We start from the raw sequence: 18,730 nt of genomic DNA, 5'->3' as shown, positions 1-18,730 counted from the left end.
AATACCTACTGCGTGCTGGGCACCGTTCTGGGTGCCAGTGAGGTCACGGTCTAGATCGATTGGGACCACAGTCCCTGTTGACGTCATTCTGCTGCAGAAGTCTGGGCTTGGGCAAGTGAAAGGAGTCCCCCGGCACGGTCTTAGAGAAGCCGGGTGCACCCCGGGCATCAGGCTGGGGGACCATTGGCCGACATGTTGCGTCTTGCAAATTCTTGGCTAGGGGTGCACTCACTCGGTGATGATGGTAATTTGCAAGTGGAGGGCAGGGTCCTGCCAGTCCCGTGAAGGGGCTGATCAACCCATTTGTCCCCCAACCACACCACCCTCATACTCCGACATAATTATTTCACGTGGCTGCAAAAATGAAGGCACGACCCCTGGATCCAATTTCTGGGCTCCAGTTACAATTTCTTATGTCACCAGGGTCACTCGTGACAGTGCCCACAGTTTGCACAGTGATCATTTATCTGTACGATGGTCAGTGCACAGTCATTGCGCTGAGTGATGGGTGCAGTCTGACGTCCGTGACATGGGGGAGTGTGGACCTGGTCAGGTAAGACACGTGCCATCACCGTGACCCCCAGGCCTTTGCGCCTTCCTGACCATTCATCTAGACTAAGTTGCTGCCTCAGCTGCTCTGCCGTCTCACTGGCTGCCTACAAGCACCAAGGGAGGAGCCCGCATTTTGGCAGATAAGGACTGTGAAGACCAGAGAGGTTAAGTGAGTTGCTCCAGGTTGCACAGCCACTTCAACCAAAGCCCATCCCCTTCACACTGCACTTCAGGACTGCTGAGCCTGACAGCAGAGCTTCTAGAAACCTGTCCTTACTGGATCCCACTACCCAAAGTCCCAGATACCTTCTGTTCTTAATGTCACACTTTGTCGAACAGGAGCACCACCCCCACATCTTCCGCGGTCCCAGATAGGCAGTCAGGCGGCCAGCCCGCCATCCCAGCCGTCCCCTCCGTGAGCTGCTTCCCCCGGAACCGGTGCTGGCAGTTCGCCTCGACCCTGGTCTCACAGTGAGCTAGATTTCTCAGGAGCCGCAAGGAGATGCCTGCAAAGGCCCCCAGAGGCCAGCCAAGTCTCTGGGTTGCACCAAGCAGACTCGGATCCAGATCCAGCATCAACATCTACAGGCGGATGCTGCGTGCAGGTCGGGCAGAGGATGGAATCTGAGGTCAGCAAGCCCGCTTGGAGCCATGCTTCTGCCCCTTCCTTGTCTGTGTGACTCGGGCAGGTAGCTTGACCTCTCTGCTCCTCACTTTCCCCAGTTCTACAGCGAGGAGGGTTACCGCCCCCCGCTACTTACCCTAGACTCACCCATGTGGTCACAAAGCAGAAAAAGCAGCATGAGTCTGCCCCAGTTTCTAGCAGTCCAAGGCAAGTTCCAAAGCCACCAAGGAGATCGCATTCTGGGGCCTTCTGATGCAGTGAAGCCGCTGTTCGGATTTGCACTGGGTTTACTGCACTGATTATGTCCAGGAGAGAGGTACCCGAGCAGTCCCTAGGCCCAGTCAGTCCCTCCCACTTTTGACGGGCGATTCGGCTGTGGGCTAGTTTCAGATTCACACAGCAGGTGCAGAGACAGTTCCCACCTGTCTTTCCCCAAGTTCACCCAGTGCCCATACCGCCCTCTCCACAGCACCTTTGTCAAAACTAGGACATTAACGAGGGCACGTTATGTGGTACAGACCGCATTCAGATTTCCCCACTTTCCCCAGTAATGCTCACTGTCTGGTTCCAGGATCCAGTCCAGGGTGCCACATTGCGTTTGGCACAATCCGTTCTCATAACCAAACCCACCTGCTGGTGATCTTCCTTGTTTTTTGTTTTGTTTTTTTAAGTATTTTATTTATTTTAATTTTTAATGTTTATTTTTTATTTTTATTATATTTTTATTTCTTTTTAATTTTTTTAAATTTTATTTTATTCCCCCCCCCCAAATTTGCATCCAAGTTAGCCAGCATGCAGTGCAATAATGATTTTAGGAGTAGACCCACCAACGCCCCCCGCCTATTCAGCCCATCCCCCCTCCCACAGCCCCTGCAGCAACCCTCTGTTTATTCACCATATTTAAGAGTCTATTATGTTTTGTACCCCTCCCTGTTTTGGTATTATTTTTGCTTCCCTTCCCTTATGTTCATCTGTTCTGTGTCTTAAAGTCGTCATATGAGTGAAGTCATATGATATTTGGCTTTCTCTGACTGACTCATTTCACTTAGCATAATACCCTCCAGTTCCATCCATGTAGTTGCAAATGGCAAGATTTCATTCTTTTTGATTGCCGAGTAATACTCCATTGTGTGTGTGTGTGTGTGTGTGTGTGTGTGTGTGTGTGTGTGTGTGTGTGTTTGTGTCTGTGTGTGTCTGTGTGTGTGTGTGTATGTGTGTATACACACCACATCTTGTTTATCCATTCATCCATCAATGGACATTCAGGCTCTTCCCATATTTTGGCTATTGTTGATAGTGCTGCTATAAATGTTGGAGTGCATGTGCCCCTTCAAAACAGCATCCCTGTATCCCTTGGATAAATGCCTAGTAGTGCCATTGCTGGGTTGTAGGGTAGTTCTACTTTTAGCTTTCTGAGGAACCTCCATACTGTTTCCCAGAGTGGCTGTACCACATTCCCACCAGCAGTGCAAAAGAGATCCTCTTTCTCCACCTCCTTGCCAACATCTATCATTGCCTGAGTTGTTAATGTGAGCCATTCTGACAGGTGTAGGGTGGTATCTCATTGTGGTTTTGATTTGTATTTCCCTGATGATGAGTGATGTTGAGCATTTTTTCATGTGTCTGTTAGCCATCTGGATGTCTTCTTTGGAGAAGTGTCTATTCATGTCTTTTGCCCATTTCTTCACTGGATTCTTTGTTTTTTGTGTGTTGAGTTTGATAAGTTCCCTATAGATTTTGGATACTAACCCTTTATTTGATATGTCATTTGCAAATATTTTCTCCCATTCCGTCAGTTGCCTTTTGGTTTTGCTAATGGTTTCCTTTGCTGTGCAGAAGCTTTTTATTTTGATAAGGTCCCAAGAGTTCATTTTTGCTTTTGTTTCCCTTGCCTCCGGAGATGTGTTGAGTAAGAAGTTGCTGTGGCCGAGGTCAAAGAGGTTTTTGCCTGCTTTCTCCTGGAGGAGTTTGATGGCTTCCTGTCTTACATTTAGGTCTTTCATCCATTTTGAGTTTATTTTTGTGTATGGTGTAAGAATGTGGTCCAGGTTCATTCTTCTGTATGTCGCTGTCCAGTTTTCCCAGCACCATTTGCTGAAGAGACTGTCTTTATGCCATTGGATATTCTTTCCCACTTTGTCAAAGATGAGTTGACCATACGTTTGTGGGTCCATATCTGGGTTCTCTATTCTGTTCCATTGATCTGAGTGTCTGTTTTTGTGCCATCCTCCTTGTTTACCATTGTGCAGACCCCTCCCAGACTCTTCCTGACCCGTGCCCAGGGCACTCTGGGGGAAGACAGCTCTAGTCTTATTCCATCTGTGCTCCCATCTGTGTCTTTTCTGGAATGATGGACACATGTCATTATCCATTTGTGAAAACCTGTAGGATGTACTCCACCAAGAGTGAACCCTTATGGACAGCTGTAACCTTTTTAAAAAACACCATTTTAGGGCCACCTGAGTGGCTCAGTTGGTTAAGTGTCTGACTCTTGACTTCAGCTAAGGTCATGATCTCACAGTTGTGTGGGACCGAGCCCCATGATGGACTCTGCTCTGACAGCACAGAGCCTGCCTGGGATTCTCTCTCTCCCTCTCTCTCTATCTCTACCTCTCCCCAACTTGCACCCGCACTCTTTTTCTCTCTCAAACTTAAAAAAGAAACCCACCATTTTATACTCCTGAAACCAATACTACATTATATGTTAACTAACTTGAATTTAAATTGAAAGAAAGAAAGAAAGAAAGAAAAAGAAAGAAAGAAAGAAAGAAAGAAAGAAAGAAAGAAAGAAAGAAAGAAAGAAAGAAAGAAAAAGAGAAAGACTATTTGACTAGCCGCAGAACATCTCTTGAGTTAGCATGCTTCAGTTTACTTAACCTGATGTTGGCATTTTGAGTGTTTCTCCTTTTTCAGGCTACCTGAATAATTAGATGCATAACCTTTGTCCATGGTGGAAATTGTTTCTTTAGAGGAGGTGGAGAAATGAGCTTAGCCGGGTCAGAGTATAAAATGCTGGGAGCCTCACCCCACTGAGGTCAGCATCTCCAGAATTGAATGCTATCCTTCAGCCTCGCTTTAAAGCAAGTATTTGTGACCAGCCCATGGGGAGATTTGGAGCCCTTGATCCTACGTGGGCCTCTGCATGGGCCCTGTCGTGTGGGCAGCCAGTGGCCGTGCCTGTGATTTGAAGCCAGCAGGCAGGGCCCGGTTCTCTCCAAGAACGCAGCTACTTGAGTGTGGGACTGCCCCTTGGCCAGAGGCTATTTTAAGGTAATTTCGGCCAGGGTCACCTGGGTGGCTCAGTCAGTTAAGCATCCAACTCTTGATTTTTGTTCAGGTCATGATCTCACGGTTCTTGAGTTCGAGTCCCATGTCAGACTCTGCACTGTCCACTCGGAGACTGCTTAGGATTCTCTGTCCCTCCCTCTGTGCCCCTCCCCTGCTCGCTCTCTCTCTCTCTCTCTCTCTCTCTCTCAAAATAAATAAATAAATAAACTTTAAAGGAAAAAAAAAGATAATTTTGGCCAGCATTTTAAAGTGAGGTGATTTCCCACTAAAAGCTGCATTTCCCTTTTCAAATTTGGAAGCCCTGGCTCCCTTGGCCCAAGTTTCTGCTCTGAAGTGACAGTAAGGGCTGACTGACCCTTGGCCAGCTGGACAGGTTGACCTCAGTGGCCACCATGCCCCCCTCCCTTTTGGGTTATCAGAAGCAAGTGTCCATTTAGAATCAGGCGTGCACTGTTGATTTCCTTGCCAAGGGAAATACATCTCTGGACCCACATCGATGAAAATTAGAATAAAACATCAACATGTAAGGAGTCAGGTGATCTTTCTAACATTGCTTTTCTCACACTCAACCCATTCCACTTCTGAAGGGCTGCAGCCGGCTCCTTGATCAGACTGCTCTCCTAAGCCCTGCTCTGGGTAGAAATTCCAGAGCCACCACTGCCTCTTAATGCGCTTTTCCCCATTTTTTTTCAAATATAATTCGCATGCAATAAAACACATCCTTTGTGCTGTATAGCTCTGTGGGTTTCACCAAACACACAGTCATGTAGTCACTGCCAAAATCGAGGCACACCCAGACACCCGCATTCACAGCAGCACCGTTCAGTCACTGGGAAGGTGGAAGAAACCAGAGTGTCCATCAGTGGATGGAGAAATAGATTAACAAAGTGTGATCTATCCATGCAGTGGAATATTACTGAGCTCCTAGAAAGGAAGGGCATTCTGACACCTGGTACAACATGGATGAACGCTGAGGACATGATGCTCAGCGAAAGAAGCCAGTCACCAAAGGATAAATGCTGTGTGATTCCACTTTTATGAGGCACCCGGAGTCGTCAGACTCACAGAGCCAGAGAAGTAGAGGGTGGTTGCCGGGGCTCGGGGGAGGAGGGAACGGAGTTAGTGGTTAATGAGAACAGAATCTCAGTTTTGCAAGATGACAAGGTTCTGGAGATGGATGGATGGTTGCACAACAATATCCTTAACACTACTGAACTGGATGCTTAGAAATGGTTCAGATGGTGGGCGCCTGGGGGGCTCAGTCAGTTGGGCATCCCACTTCCACTCAGGTCGTGATCTCACTGTTCAAGAGTTCAAGCCCTGTGTCAGGCTCTGTGCTGACAGCTCAGAGCCTGGAGCCTACTTCAGATTCTGTGTCTCCCTCTCTCTCTGCCCCTCCCCTGCTAGTGCTCCCTCTCTCTCTCTCTCTCTCTCTCAAAGATAAACATAAAAAATAAATAAATAAAAAAGAAATGGTTATGGTGGTGGGGTGCCTGGGGGCTCAGTCAGTTGAGCATCCGACTTGATTACAGCTCAGGTCATGATTTCACAGTTCAGGAGGTTGAGCCCCGCAGCAGACTCTGCTCTGACCATGCGGAGCCTGCTTGGGATTCTCTCTCTCCCTCTCTCTCTGCCCCTCCCTTGCTTGCACATGTGCATTGCCTCTCTCGCTCTCTCTCTCTCTTTCTCACTCTCACTCTCTCTCTCTCTCTCAAAAATAAATAAACTTAAAAAAAAAGAAATGGTTAAGTTTGTTAAAATTTTATGTTACCTGTTTTTTCTTTTAACCACAATTTTTAAAAATATCCAAACAGCAATTCATCACCCAGACATTACCCCAAGCCCATTTGTACTCAGTCCCACCCTAGCCCCTGGCAGCCAGGAGCTGTTGTCTGTCCCTATAGTTTTAGCTTTTTCAGAATGTCCTATGAAGGGGACCATACAGTGTGTACTCTTTTCCTTTTTTTAATGTTTTATTTTTATTTTTGAAAGAGAGACAGAGCGTGAGCGGGGGAGGGGCAGAGAGCGAGGGAGACACAGAATCCGAAGCATCTCCAGGCTCCACGCTGTCAGCACAGAGCCCCACGCGGGGCTGGAACTCACAAACCCTGAGATCGTGACCTGAGCCGAAGTCGGACGCTTAACTGACCCAGGCGTCCCCAGTGTGCAACTCTGATTCTGGGCGCTTTCACGCAGAATCGTGACCTTGAGACTCCCGTGTTCGTCCATGTCACCGCGTGTCAGCGGATTGTTCGGTTCCGTCGCTGACTGGTGTTCCGCAGTGTGCAGGGACCAGTTTACTTATCTTTCCCCCAGCAGAGGGACATGTGGTTTGTTTCCAATTTGGGGCAAATAAAAATAAAATCCACTGTAAACATGCACGTACGTTCACGGCTTTGTGTGGACGTGTGCTTCCGTTTCGCGTGGGTAAATACCTCGGAGGAGAACTGCCCAGTGATGGGTGTGTGTGTGTGTTCATCGTTGTAAGAAACAGCCCTGCCAGCTGTCTCCCGAGCCAAACTTGGTTCCCTCCGGCTGTGACCGGGGTTCTGGCAGCTCTGCTCCCTCACCCATTCCTCCTGTCGTCCACTTTTTGTTTTTTAGCCATGATGATGGGTGGGCTGTTAAAATGATCATTATAGTTCGGTGATAAAATAATACTATAATTATAAAATTCTAACTGAATCCTAATTCACAGGAAGTTGCAAAAAATAGTACGACGTGTACCCCCCCTTCCCCCAGTGGTAGTATCTGTAACTGCAATGCAATATCGCAACCAAGAAACGTCTCCATCTGGGGCGCCTGGGTGGCTCTGTCATTTGAGCGTCCGACTTCGGCTCAGGTCATGATCTCACGGTCCGTGAGTTCGAGCCCCACATCAGGCTCTATGCTGACAGTTCAGAGCCTGGAACCTGCTTCCAATTCTGTGTCTCCCCCTCTCTCTGCCCCTAACCCACTCACATTCTGTCTCTAACTCTCTCAAAAATAAATAAACATTAAAAACAAAAAAAAATTAAAAAAAAGAAAGAAAGAAAAATATCTCAGTCGTCTTTTACACCCAGAGCAAGCCCAGGGGATTTCTCAGGAGAGTGCGGGGAGGTCGGCTGATCCCACCCCCTAGGAAACACCATGAGCCTGTGTGAACACACCCGCTGTGAAAAGCTTGGTTGGTCTTTGGTCGACAGGGAGTAGTCACCTGTAGTAGTCCGAGAAGTCACCCTCGGTGTCCTACCTTTTTGCAGAGCACTTTCATCAACAGACCTGCCCTCGGAATCCTTCCCCCGGAGAACTTTGTGGAGAAGCTCCGGGAGTCCTTGCTCTCGGTGAGTCCCCGGGAGCAACCCCATCCCCACCCCCCACCCCCTGCCCTCCAGCCCTGCGGGAAGGCCAGCGATCTCAGGGAGGCAGTGCCAGCACGGGGAAAGGAAAGGACCGAGATCCATAAGGGTAGAGGATGCCATGTGTCTGCTTGGGTCTTGTTCTTGTGCTGTTTCTTTCCTGAAGAGTATTTTCACTTTTCCTTTCAAAGGAAAGGAAGGGACTCCTTGTGCGCAGGAACAAAGGATCCAGGGGAAATGAATATTTGCTCCACGATAGGAGCATTGCGTGTGATTCATCCCTCCCCTACGGTTCGGTTTTAGTTGTTATGATGATTCAAATCCTCCTGAATCTCAACTTCCTACCTGTAAAACATGGGCACCTCGGGGGACGGTGGTTGCACCGGGCAGGACAGTCTGGGCTTTTCTTCATGCTGTTCTCCTCCATCCCCTCCAGCCCCAGGGCCTTCCTGGGCTTGTCCTCCACCCCCTGGAAGAGCCTCCGTCCACTCTCCCCAGTCCCGCTGCTCTGGGGGACGGTCCTGGTTCCCCCCCCCCCTGCCCAGCCTCCCCCAGCCCAGACTGTACCCCTGTGAAGGCTCAGCTCCTGCTTGGGCAAGCGGGAGTCCAGATGGAGCGAGCCGACCGCCGTTTCCCTCCCTGCAGGTGGCTCCCAAAGGAATGTCCCAGCTCATCACCATGTCCTGCGGCTCCTGCTCCAACGAAAATGCCTTTAAGACCATCTTCATGTGGTACCGGGTGAGGTTTGGGGCATGATCATGTGCACACACACATGCACGCACACACACGCGCACACGCGCCCAGCCCCCAGCCACACACTCACCCCTTGTCCCGCTGTTCACCCCGCCTGGCCACGGTCAAAATCCAGAGAGGGCCACCGCCTGGACAGGGCTCTCCAGACGGCCCCTGGCGTGTGGTGCAGAGAGCCGTCACCCGATGCGACGACACGGGTTTTCCTCGGCATCACAGACCCCATCCTCGCAGCCCTGGGTTGTTGTGGACAGAGTAATAGCACACCTGTGTATCCGTGCACTTACTTTGCTGCAAGCCTGCTGAACAATCTCATGTGTTAGTACCCAAGCGGAACGGTCGGCATCTCCAGTCAGCCTTGAGAGAGCACTTGTGGGGGTTCTGAGTGCAAAGTGGAAGCCCCGCGTCCCCCGGAGCGACTCAGATTGTGTCTCTTCTGTTTTGTCAGAACAAGGAAAGGGGCCAGACGGGTTTCTCCAAAGAGGAGCTGGAGACGTGCATGATCAACCAGGTAAGGGCAGCGGGCCCTGTGGTCTCAGCTGCGGGGGGTCAGTCACCACAGTCCCTCCAGCTGGCCCTGGCTGGCCCTGGCCTTCTCAAATAGGAGGGGTCTTACGCAGCTCGGTGCCGGTAACCAAATTCCGCACCCAGACTGGGCGGCTTACATGACAGACATGTATTTCCTCGCGGTTCGGGAGGCTGGAGTCCAAGGTCAAGGTCAATTTGGTTCCCTGGGGCACGCTCTCTGCCTGGCTTGTAGACGTTGCCTTCTCGCTGTGTCCTCACGTGTGCGGGAGAGAGAGCGAGAGAGCAGGAACTCTGGGGTCTCTTCCTGTAAGGACACTGATCTCATCACAGGGGCCCCACCCTATGACCTCATCCAACCCTCGTCACCTCCCAGAGGCCCCTCTTCCGAACACCATCACACTGAGGGAGAGGGCTTCAAACTGGAAAGGACACAGTCTGTCATACAGAGAGGTCCATTCCCCTCATGTCAAGGCTGAGGGGAGCCCTTCCTGACCAGCACTCCTCAGTTTCCCAGGACAACTGCCTGACTTGGACTGTTTAAGGAGCCTTTAGTGTATTCTCTAGAATAATTCAAAATGTCAACACAAAGGTATGTACCAGGGTGTTCACCCCACTGGTGTTTATAGTCGTGATAACCAGAAAAGATTGGAAACCCGCCTTTACAGCCAGTAACAGGGAAAGAGGACTTAAGTGTAGGGGTTCCAAATGGAACCCTAGCAGTTCACAGAGGCAGCAAGGCGGCCAGTGCCGGAGGCGAGGGGTCGAGGTGGGTACATCCCAAGCTCACCAGCCAGCAGGCCTGTCCTCCCCCTTTCAGCGAGGGCCCCTCCCCGCTTATGATTTAGACAGAAATGTCTGCTGCTTAAAAAAAAAAAAAGAATCAAGAGCCACTGAACTTGAGTACCCCCCTGCATGCATCCACAGTATTGTGCAGAAATAGTCACAGAGGGTTTCTCTTGGCCCGGAGACACGCATGCCGTAATTTAGTGAAAACGGGAGAATGTAAATTACACGGACGCTGTGCTGTCAACCATGTAAATAAATGCACAGATTACTGGAAGAAATCCCGCTCACATGTTTACAGGCCTTGCCTCTGGGCGGTAAGGTTGGTTTTTTTCATGCTTCCTTAAATGTTTTTGTTCCTAATCCACCTCTTGCGGGCAAATCTACCCAGCCCTTTCTCTGTGTTCATACAGACCTCCGTACACTTAAGTATTTTCTTTTTTTTCTTCTGGCCATCTTTAAAAACAGTGGATGGTGCCCTCCCTCCTTCTCATCTGATACCCGCGGACATCCTAGTCCATCAGCACTTTTAGACCCCATTCCTCACGTTGAGTGGCTGCATTAGGGGACAAACAAGGAAAATGACGGGGGGGGGGGTATTCCAGAGTTTGCTGGGGCTGGGGGTCCTGGTGCTTCTCCCGGGGGCGTCTCAGGGACCTAGAGGAGATCAGCCAGCCTGAGAAAACACTACGTGAGCCTCCCAGCGCCTCTGGGCCCCGTGGTTGCCTCTGCGGTGGTGTCCTTGGTAGTGTGCCTGAAGCAGCTGAAAACCCATCTGATTCCCTGGCCAGGTGGAGGGTCAGGAAATAATGCAGCTGTGCCATTCGCTGGGGAGTCCCTGCGTCCCTCCTGAGCCCAGGGGCAGCCGCTCCGGCCCCAGCCCCACAGACCCCTTCCAAAGCCCTGGGGCATTTCCAGTGAGACGGCTGGTCCGGCCTCCTGTCCCAGGAGGCACCAGGCCCACCTGGAGCAGGGAAGTCAGGGCAATCTGCAGGAGGAGGAGTTTGCAGAGCCCATAGACAGGCTGAAAACTCAACAGCCCCAGCAGGGCCGAGAGATGGGGGCCGAAAGCTCAACAGCCCCAGCAGTCCAGGCAGGTGACATCAGGGCAGAAGGCGGGTGTCAGGCCCTGGGGCAGCCCGGCTAGACCAGCCTTTGTGTTTGACTACAACGGGCCCAAATTATGTGGAATTTGTGAGAAGGCAGAAGTTTGGAGAGTTCAGTGAAATCTCTTGATTAAAAAAATTGGGGGGCACCTAGGTGGCTCAGTCAGTTGAGCCTCCGACTCTTGATTTCAGCTCAGGTCATGATCTCACTGTTCCTGAGAACAAGCCGTGAGTCAGACTCTGATGATGGTGCAGCCTGCTTGGGATTCTCTCTCTCTGCCCGTCTCCTACTCGCATTCCCTCTCTCTCTCTCTCTCTCTCTCTCTCTCTCTCTCGCAAATAAGAAAAACATACACATATAAAAAATTAAATTAAAATTTTTAAAGAATTTTACTGGAGCACCTGGCTGGCTCAGTCAGTAGAACATATAACTTTTGATCTTGGGGTCGTGAGTTCAATGAGCCCCATGTTGGGTGTGGAGCCTACTTAAAATTAACAAAAGAAAAAGTCAAAAAAACCTTTACTTTATTGACAAAACAAAACGTCTGTGGGCTGGACGTCTCAGGACCCGGTGTGTAACTTGTCCGTGCAAAGGGACTGAGGTTCTTCTGATGGACTTTTGTGGGTGTGTGGGGACCACAACACGGCCCTCCAGTCCTCACAGCGGTGACTGATGTGACCACTGTCTCTTGGTCCTAGGCCCCCGGCTGCCCCGAGTACAGCATCCTCTCCTTCATGGGCGCGTTCCACGGGAGGACCCTGGGTAAGGAGGGAGCAGCGTGACCCCGAGGTGGCTGTTAGATAAGAGCAACCACAGTAGGCGGCTTCGATCTTCACCTTGGCAGTTTCCACCTAGCGTCTCTCACGGACTCCACTCTATTCTCTGAGGGGGGAGGATTGTTAGTCCCGCTCTGCAGACACGGAAAGGGAGGCCCAACAAGGAAGGAACATTCTAAGGCCCTCCAGGGGCAGAGCCAGATTCGAACCCTGGCCCTGTGCCTTCGCAGCCCGTGCTTAATCTGTGATGAATCAGAAAGTCAAGGGCGCACGCGTGCACACACAGGTTCACGGGGTCAGCTTCGGGACGTTACAGGAACTGCGGGCAGCGGCTTCCCTGGGTGTTGCGAGACGTGGCCTGAATTGCCCGTGATCCCCTTTTCCAAGACTGTTCCTCCTGCTTCCCTAGGGTGCTTAGCGACCACGCACTCCAAAGCTATTCACAAGATCGACATCCCTTCCTTCGACTGGCCCATCGCACCGTTCCCACGGCTAAAATACCCTCTGGAAGACTTTGTGAAAGAGAACCAGCAAGAAGAGGCCCGCTGTCTGGAAGAGGTAACAGCGGACCCTGCAGATTTCCCCTCCCTGTCTCCTTACCCCCGGCTCCCCACCACCGCCGCAAGGCTCAGCTCAGGGGAAGAAGAACACAGGGTTTATGTGGGACCCGCGTGGTGCTCCCTGGGAGGGTCGTAGGGACAGAGAGGCACATCAGGAAAAGTAAGGGGGCACCTTGATTTTTCCACCTGGCGTCCGTCACCCCACCTGTGGTACTGATGTCTGTATTTAGGTTTCTTTGGGGGCAAGCTTCACTGACTGCAGAATAGGAGGGAATTTATGAGAATATGAGGCAGCCCGTAGGAAAAGTGCATCCACAGGACCCTGTTGTCCACTGCTTCTCAGCCTCCTTCCAAGTCCTGGGGCTCCCTGGGGGCTGAAATGGGGCCAGGGGAGGGACTGGGGACAGGGAGCCCCCTCTTGCCATGCCTCAGACACAGCTAGCACCCCTCCTTTGATCTGTTCCAAATATTGGGGTTCCATGTTAGACACTGGAGGATTCCGTTGCTGGGGAAAAGAAATTGGAAACTCTTCAGGTCTGGAATTTGAGCTCAAGTGAGGCTGGTTTGAGGCTGGTTTGCCTCTTAGACACATCATCATCCTTTTCAATCAATTCATGGTTAACACCTACAGGGGGTCTAGTACAGACCTGTCGAACAGAGATGTGAACCCCATGTGTGACTGCAGTGTATCTAGTAATCACATTTTTGAAAAGTGAAAGGAGGGGCCCTTGGGTGGCTCAGTCGGTTAAGCATCCAACTTCAGCTCAGGTCATGGTCTCGCGGTCCGTGAGTTCGAGCCCCACGTCCGGCTCTGTGCTGACAGCTCAGAGCCTGGAGCCTATTTCAGATTCTGTGTCTCCCTCCCTCTCTGATCCTCCCCCATTCATGCTCTGTCTCTCTCTGTCTCAAAAATAAATAAACGTTAAAAAAAAATTTTTTTTAAAGGTGGAAGGAAATGGGTAAAATTAATTTTAATAACATTTTATTTTTTTAACATTTATTTATTTATTTTGAGAGAGAGAGTATGAGTGGGGGAGGAGCAGAGAGAGAGAATCCCAAGCAGGCTCTGTGCTGTCAGTACAGAGCCCAACGTGAGCCTTGATCTCATGAACTGCGAGATCATGACCTGAGCTGAGATCAGGAGTCAGACGCTTGGGGCACCTGGGTGGCTCAGTCCGTTAAGCATCCGACCTCAGCTCAGGTCATGATCTCAGGGTTCGTGGGTTTGAGCCCCGTGTCAGACTCTGTGCTGACAGCTCAGATTCTGATCAGATTCAGCTTCCGATTCTGTGTCTCTCCCTGTCTGTGCCCCTTCCCCGCTCACACTGTCTCTCTCTCTCTCTCTGTCTAAAATAAGCAAACATTTTTTTAAAAAGGTGCTTTTCTGAGTACCCTGTCACTGTTTAGTTAATTATTTTTAATTCACTAACACATCACTTATCTACTACCAAGTGCACTCATTTTAGTGTCTAGTTCAAAAAGCTTTACCAAGCAAATATACCCATAGAACTACCACCCTGATCAAAGGCCTCTTATCACCCCACAAAATACCCTCAGGTCAATCCAAGGTTCAACCCATGACCCCCACCCCCTACCCTGCTCCGTGACACGACCGATTAGATTCCTATCATGAGAGGTGACTTTTGCAACAGTTCTTTTGAGCAAATACATGCCTCAGATTCTGCACGGAAAGGACTCTCCCGCCGACAGTAATATCACACTAAGGATACAGCGATGGCATTACCAGCAACAGCCACAGCTACGCCGTCCTGCACGCCGGACCCCATGCTGCATGGTTTCATTCGTTCGCTCTGTGACCCGAGCCCTTAGTTTCTGTCCCACAGGTGCAGCAGCAGGCCCAGGTAGGGCACACTCCCACCCACAGGGGCGGCCCCGAGTGGACACCACAGTCCTCACCGGAGTGCACACGAACACATACTCAGCATCGTTTCAGGGGGTCGTGGAACCCACATCCCCATCGGCGGATGCTGCTCTAGGGCTCCCGCCAGCTATGGTTACTTCCCCCTTGGGAATGCAGGTAGAGGATCTGATCGTAAAATATCGGAAAAAGAAGAAGACGGTGGCCGGGATCATCGTGGAGCCCATCCAGTCTGAGGGCGGAGACAACCACGCATCTGATGACTTCTTCCGGAAGCTGAGAGACATCTCCAGGAAGGTCAGTGCACAGGGCCGGGGCTGGATGGGGCCATGGGCTGTTTCCAACGGTTTTCCCAGAGCAAAGTGTTAGCCGCGGGGTCCTTGTACACGTCCAGGTGGTCAGAGGCTGCCTGGTGGCCTCACAGGTAGAGGCATCGGAAAGTAGGGAAGGAGGAAGGGAGGGAATTTCTCCCTAAAATCTCACTGCAGAATCAGCCTCCACCCTGCAGTGTTAGCTGGGCACTTTCCCACTCAAGAGATGCCTGGGAAGACCTCAGCCTCCTCCCTGTTCTCTCTAGAGAGCCCACCTCATCTCTCAGCCACACCCAACAGACGCTAGTGAGCACACGTTGTTGCTTCCGTGTGTGTATTTCAGTTTGTCGTGCACACAGAACGGGCACGTCCGGCCAGTAAGATGGGAGCTGCTCTTAGCACAAGTGCTCGGGAACTAGCATTAGGTGGGGGGGGTGACAGAACTGGCAGACAGGACAGCCGGGGCCTGGGAGGCACGTCTCGGCCTCTCTGCTGGGACAGCAGGCCGGCGGAGGAAGTCAGCCGGCCGACTCCAGCCTGAGCCGAATGCAGTGTCGCTGTGCTCTGGGGTTCAGGGCGTACCTGACGTCACGGTTCTGTTTCAGCTCAGCAGTCTGAGGACAAGTTGAAGCTCAGACCTCAGAGCCGCCCGGTTTCGCTTCGCACGGCCCCGGAACGGGGGCTTGGTCACAGAGGCGGGCTGGGTGCGGGGTTCCGGGCTGGTTGGCGGTGGTGGGTGTTGACTTCCTTCTTCTCTCCCATCTTGGTCAGCACGGCTGCGCCTTCTTGGTGGATGAGGTCCAGACAGGAGGGGGCTGCACTGGCAAATTCTGGGCCCACGAGCACTGGGGCTTGGCTGACCCGGCGGACGTGATGACCTTCAGCAAGAAAATGATGACAGGAGGCTACTTCCACAAGGAGGAGTTCAGGCCCAACGCTGTGAGTAGCAGCCCTGCCCTCGTCTCCTCGCTCAGGACCGCTCCCTTCTCCAAACCAGGAGCTGAGTGGACACCGGACGGGTCCCAGAGGTCTCCTGACGCCCGCTGTTTACCAGTGTAACTAGCCAGCGGTAGTGGTCGCCCAGCTCTCTGCAGGGTGGCTTCCTAGCAGCTCACTGTCCGTCTCCTGATTTCCCTGTGCACCTACAATGATAGAGCTCATCGCTGCTGCTGTGGACCGAGCCTTTGCCATGTCCTGGCCCAGTTCTAAGTAGTCCTCGTGTACTTGTAACCCTCACAACAGTCTAACCCAGTAGATGCTATTTTTTCTCTCCTAGTTTAGTAATGAAGACTCAGGCACAGAGAGGTTAAGTAAGTTGTCCCAGGTCACACAGCCTGTTCGGTGACAAAGCTCAAACCTGGAGCCCATGCTCTAAACCACTACACTGCACTGCCAGATACACATAGGAATTCACACACACACACACACACACACACACACACACACACAGTTACCAGGGCCCTGGGATCCTTTCTTCTACCAATCCTGCATGTAGTTTCCCCCCTCAAGATTGCCTCATGATCCACAATCACTGCTGGAGCTCTGGCCATCACATATCAATTCTAGGCAGTCAGAAGGAAAAAGGAAGGAAGGACAAAGTAGCCCCCTTCTTGTCTTTATAAAGCAGCCTTCCCAGAAATTTCACAACATTTCTGTTTCTAACACGTTGACTGAGATCTGCTCAGATGGCCACTCCTATCTGCAAGGGGGAGCTGGGAAGTATGTTTTAGTTGGCTGCACTGACACCCCGAATAATTGAAGGAGGGATATATCGGGTGGTCATTGTGGGTCAGCCTGCCCTCAATCCACTCCTGACTCCACTACCTACGGGCTGTATTTTTCCAGGACAAATCACTTAACCTCTCAGAACCTCGGCTCTTTCTCCAATTTTAATATATGTGCTGCCGAAGTGAGCACCCTCGGCTCTTTCCCTATAAAACGAGGATTGTAGTAGTTCAGAGCCAGCTGTCTCGGTGTCCCCAGGACTGAGGGACTGTTCCGGGTATGGACCAGCTTGGTCTCCTTAATGGCAGTGCCGGGCTGTGGGGTAGCTGTTGTGGAAGGAATGCACTGAGCTGCCGTGTGGTATCCTCCCTGGCCCCGGGAGATGCTCCCTGGGTTAGTTTCTCTCCTCCTAAGCGGGGGACAGGGTGTGTCCGGGCGAAGCGGGGCCCCTCCAGGGTGCGCCTGCGTGCGACCCTGCTGACGCCACGCGCCTCCTTCTAGCCGTACCGGATCTTTAACACCTGGCTGGGGGACCCGTCCAAGAACCTGCTGCTGGCCGAGGTCATCAACATCATCAAGCGGGAGGACCTGCTGAACAACGCGGCCCGCGCCGGGAAGGTCCTGCTGACGGGGCTGTTGGACCTCCAGGTACCCCTCCCAGACCCCCACCCATGGTTCCCCACACACCCCCAGGGCAACATCTGAGCCTTGTTTCCGTGGACCCCGCACCACCCCCATCCCCAGCTCCTGAACACCTGGCTCTCCTCTGACACCAGGTTCCGACATTTGTCCTTTGAGAATTCTCGCAAACACGCCCCACTCACAGCGTCCCCGATGCGTCCCTCTTCCCTTGTGGGTCCCATCCTCCATGTACTGCCCCCCCCCCCCCGCAAGCAGCGCTGTGCAGTGGGAGACTCTGCAGGCCTCCGAAGGGACTTTAAATGTTCTAGCAACCAGACTAAAAGTACAAAAGGAGGCAAAGCTAGTAATAATGTAGTTTACTTTAACCCCTTCTATCCATACTACGATTTCAGCCTGCCACCAATAGAGGAAATAATTAATGTGGTTTTTCATGTTCCCTGCTTTTTAAAAATTTTCTTAAATGTTTATTTACTTTTGAGACAGAGACAAAGACACAGCATGAGCAGGGGAGGGGCAGAGAGAGAGAGGGAGACACAAAATCTGAAGCAGGCTCCAGGCTCTAAGCTGTCAGCACAGAGCCCGACGCGGGGCTCGGACTCACAAACTGTGAGATCGTGACCTGAGCCAAAGTCAGGTCAGACGCTCAACCCACGGAGCCACCCATGTGCCCCCATATTCCCTCGTGTGCACCTCAACTTGGACTGGCCACGTTTCAGGCCACGTGTGGATCCCGCATGGGACAGCATAGCTCTCAGTTATAATCAGGTGTCTTCGTACTTTTATTCTGTCTGCCTAACCTCCCCCCGCCCCACAAATCACCCCAACCCACACGCACGCCTGACTCTCCTAGACGGGGTGCGAGCTGTCGGGAGCCATGGTGCTTCCGGGACTGGCCAATCCAGCCCAGGAGTTGGAGGACAGATGACCTTCTTCAGATGGTTACAAAGAGTCCTTCTGCCGGGGATCTGGAGGATCCCATGACCTGAGCAGAACCGCCAAGGGGTGGTGACAGTGGTTGGCAATAGTAACAGCTTCTAATTATTGAGCGCCTGCTGTATGCCCTGCCTGTACCAGGGGCTGTCATACACTCAGGTTACATCCGGTAGTGATACTGCGAGTGTAACCCCTGTTGTCCCAATTTTGCAGATGAGGCATCTGAGGCATGGAGCGGTTACTAGCTTGTCCAGAGTTGCACAGCTTCCATGTGGTGGCCTTTGGGTTGGAACCTGATTCTGGTGGACTTCAGAGTCCATGTTCTTTGCCAGCATTTACCTCCCTGATATGATCAATGACCTAGTAATTATTATTTCCATTAATTGAGAACTTGCTAAGTCTGAGGCCAGGTGGGGGTTGGGGAGGGGCAGGCACAGGACATGGTTCCAGACACAGAGCAGTGGCAGGAGCTCTGGGGACAAACCCCACACCCCAAGATAGGGATGCCAGATTTAATGAATTACAATACAGGGCTCTCAGTTAAATTCGAAAAACGGCAACGGATTTTTTTTTTTTTTAGTATTAGTATATCCTGTGTGCCATTTGGGACATACTTACACTACATTATGAGTTGTTGATCTGAAATTCAGATTTAACCGGGTGTCCTGTATTTGTTCTGGCACCCCTAGCTCAGAACAGTTTGAAATTAGGAAAACATAATTATCCTCATTTTCTGCACTTGATCTTAGCCCAAAGGCTGAGAAATGATGTTTATCCTCATTTTCCGGATGAGAAAAGGGAAGCCCGGGGAGGTGAGCAGCAGCAAGGAGGCCAGGCTTTAACCCCAGTTCCGCCTGATTGCAAAGACGCTGCAGGGGTCAAGTGTGGCTGTTAGAACAGCTGAGACCTCCCAGTGGCTGTGGGTGCGTGTGC

At 51.5% G+C, this 18,730-nt stretch overlaps 1 protein-coding gene across 2 annotated transcripts in view; it reads left to right on the top strand.

Annotated features, from left to right (window-relative positions):
• ABAT (4-aminobutyrate aminotransferase) overlaps nucleotides 1-18,730 on the top strand; it is an 89,739-nt gene that overhangs the window by 64,907 nt on the left and 6,102 nt on the right. For both annotated transcript variants that reach the window (XM_042922993.1, XM_042922994.1), the window contains 8 exons: nucleotides 7,708-7,788; nucleotides 8,449-8,541; nucleotides 9,002-9,064; nucleotides 11,670-11,733; nucleotides 12,157-12,305; nucleotides 14,346-14,483; nucleotides 15,269-15,436; nucleotides 16,724-16,870. In XM_042922993.1, coding sequence (XP_042778927.1) covers nucleotides 7,708-7,788; nucleotides 8,449-8,541; nucleotides 9,002-9,064; nucleotides 11,670-11,733; nucleotides 12,157-12,305; nucleotides 14,346-14,483; nucleotides 15,269-15,436; nucleotides 16,724-16,870 — 903 coding nt within the window. The remainder of the gene's footprint in view (nucleotides 1-7,707; nucleotides 7,789-8,448; nucleotides 8,542-9,001; nucleotides 9,065-11,669; nucleotides 11,734-12,156; nucleotides 12,306-14,345; nucleotides 14,484-15,268; nucleotides 15,437-16,723; nucleotides 16,871-18,730) is intronic.

The sequence above is a fragment of the Panthera leo genome, chromosome E3 (assembly GCF_018350215.1).
Source record: "Panthera leo isolate Ple1 chromosome E3, P.leo_Ple1_pat1.1, whole genome shotgun sequence".
NCBI lineage: Eukaryota > Metazoa > Chordata > Mammalia > Carnivora > Felidae > Panthera > Panthera leo.
This window is presented reverse-complemented; position numbering and strand designations above follow the sequence as displayed.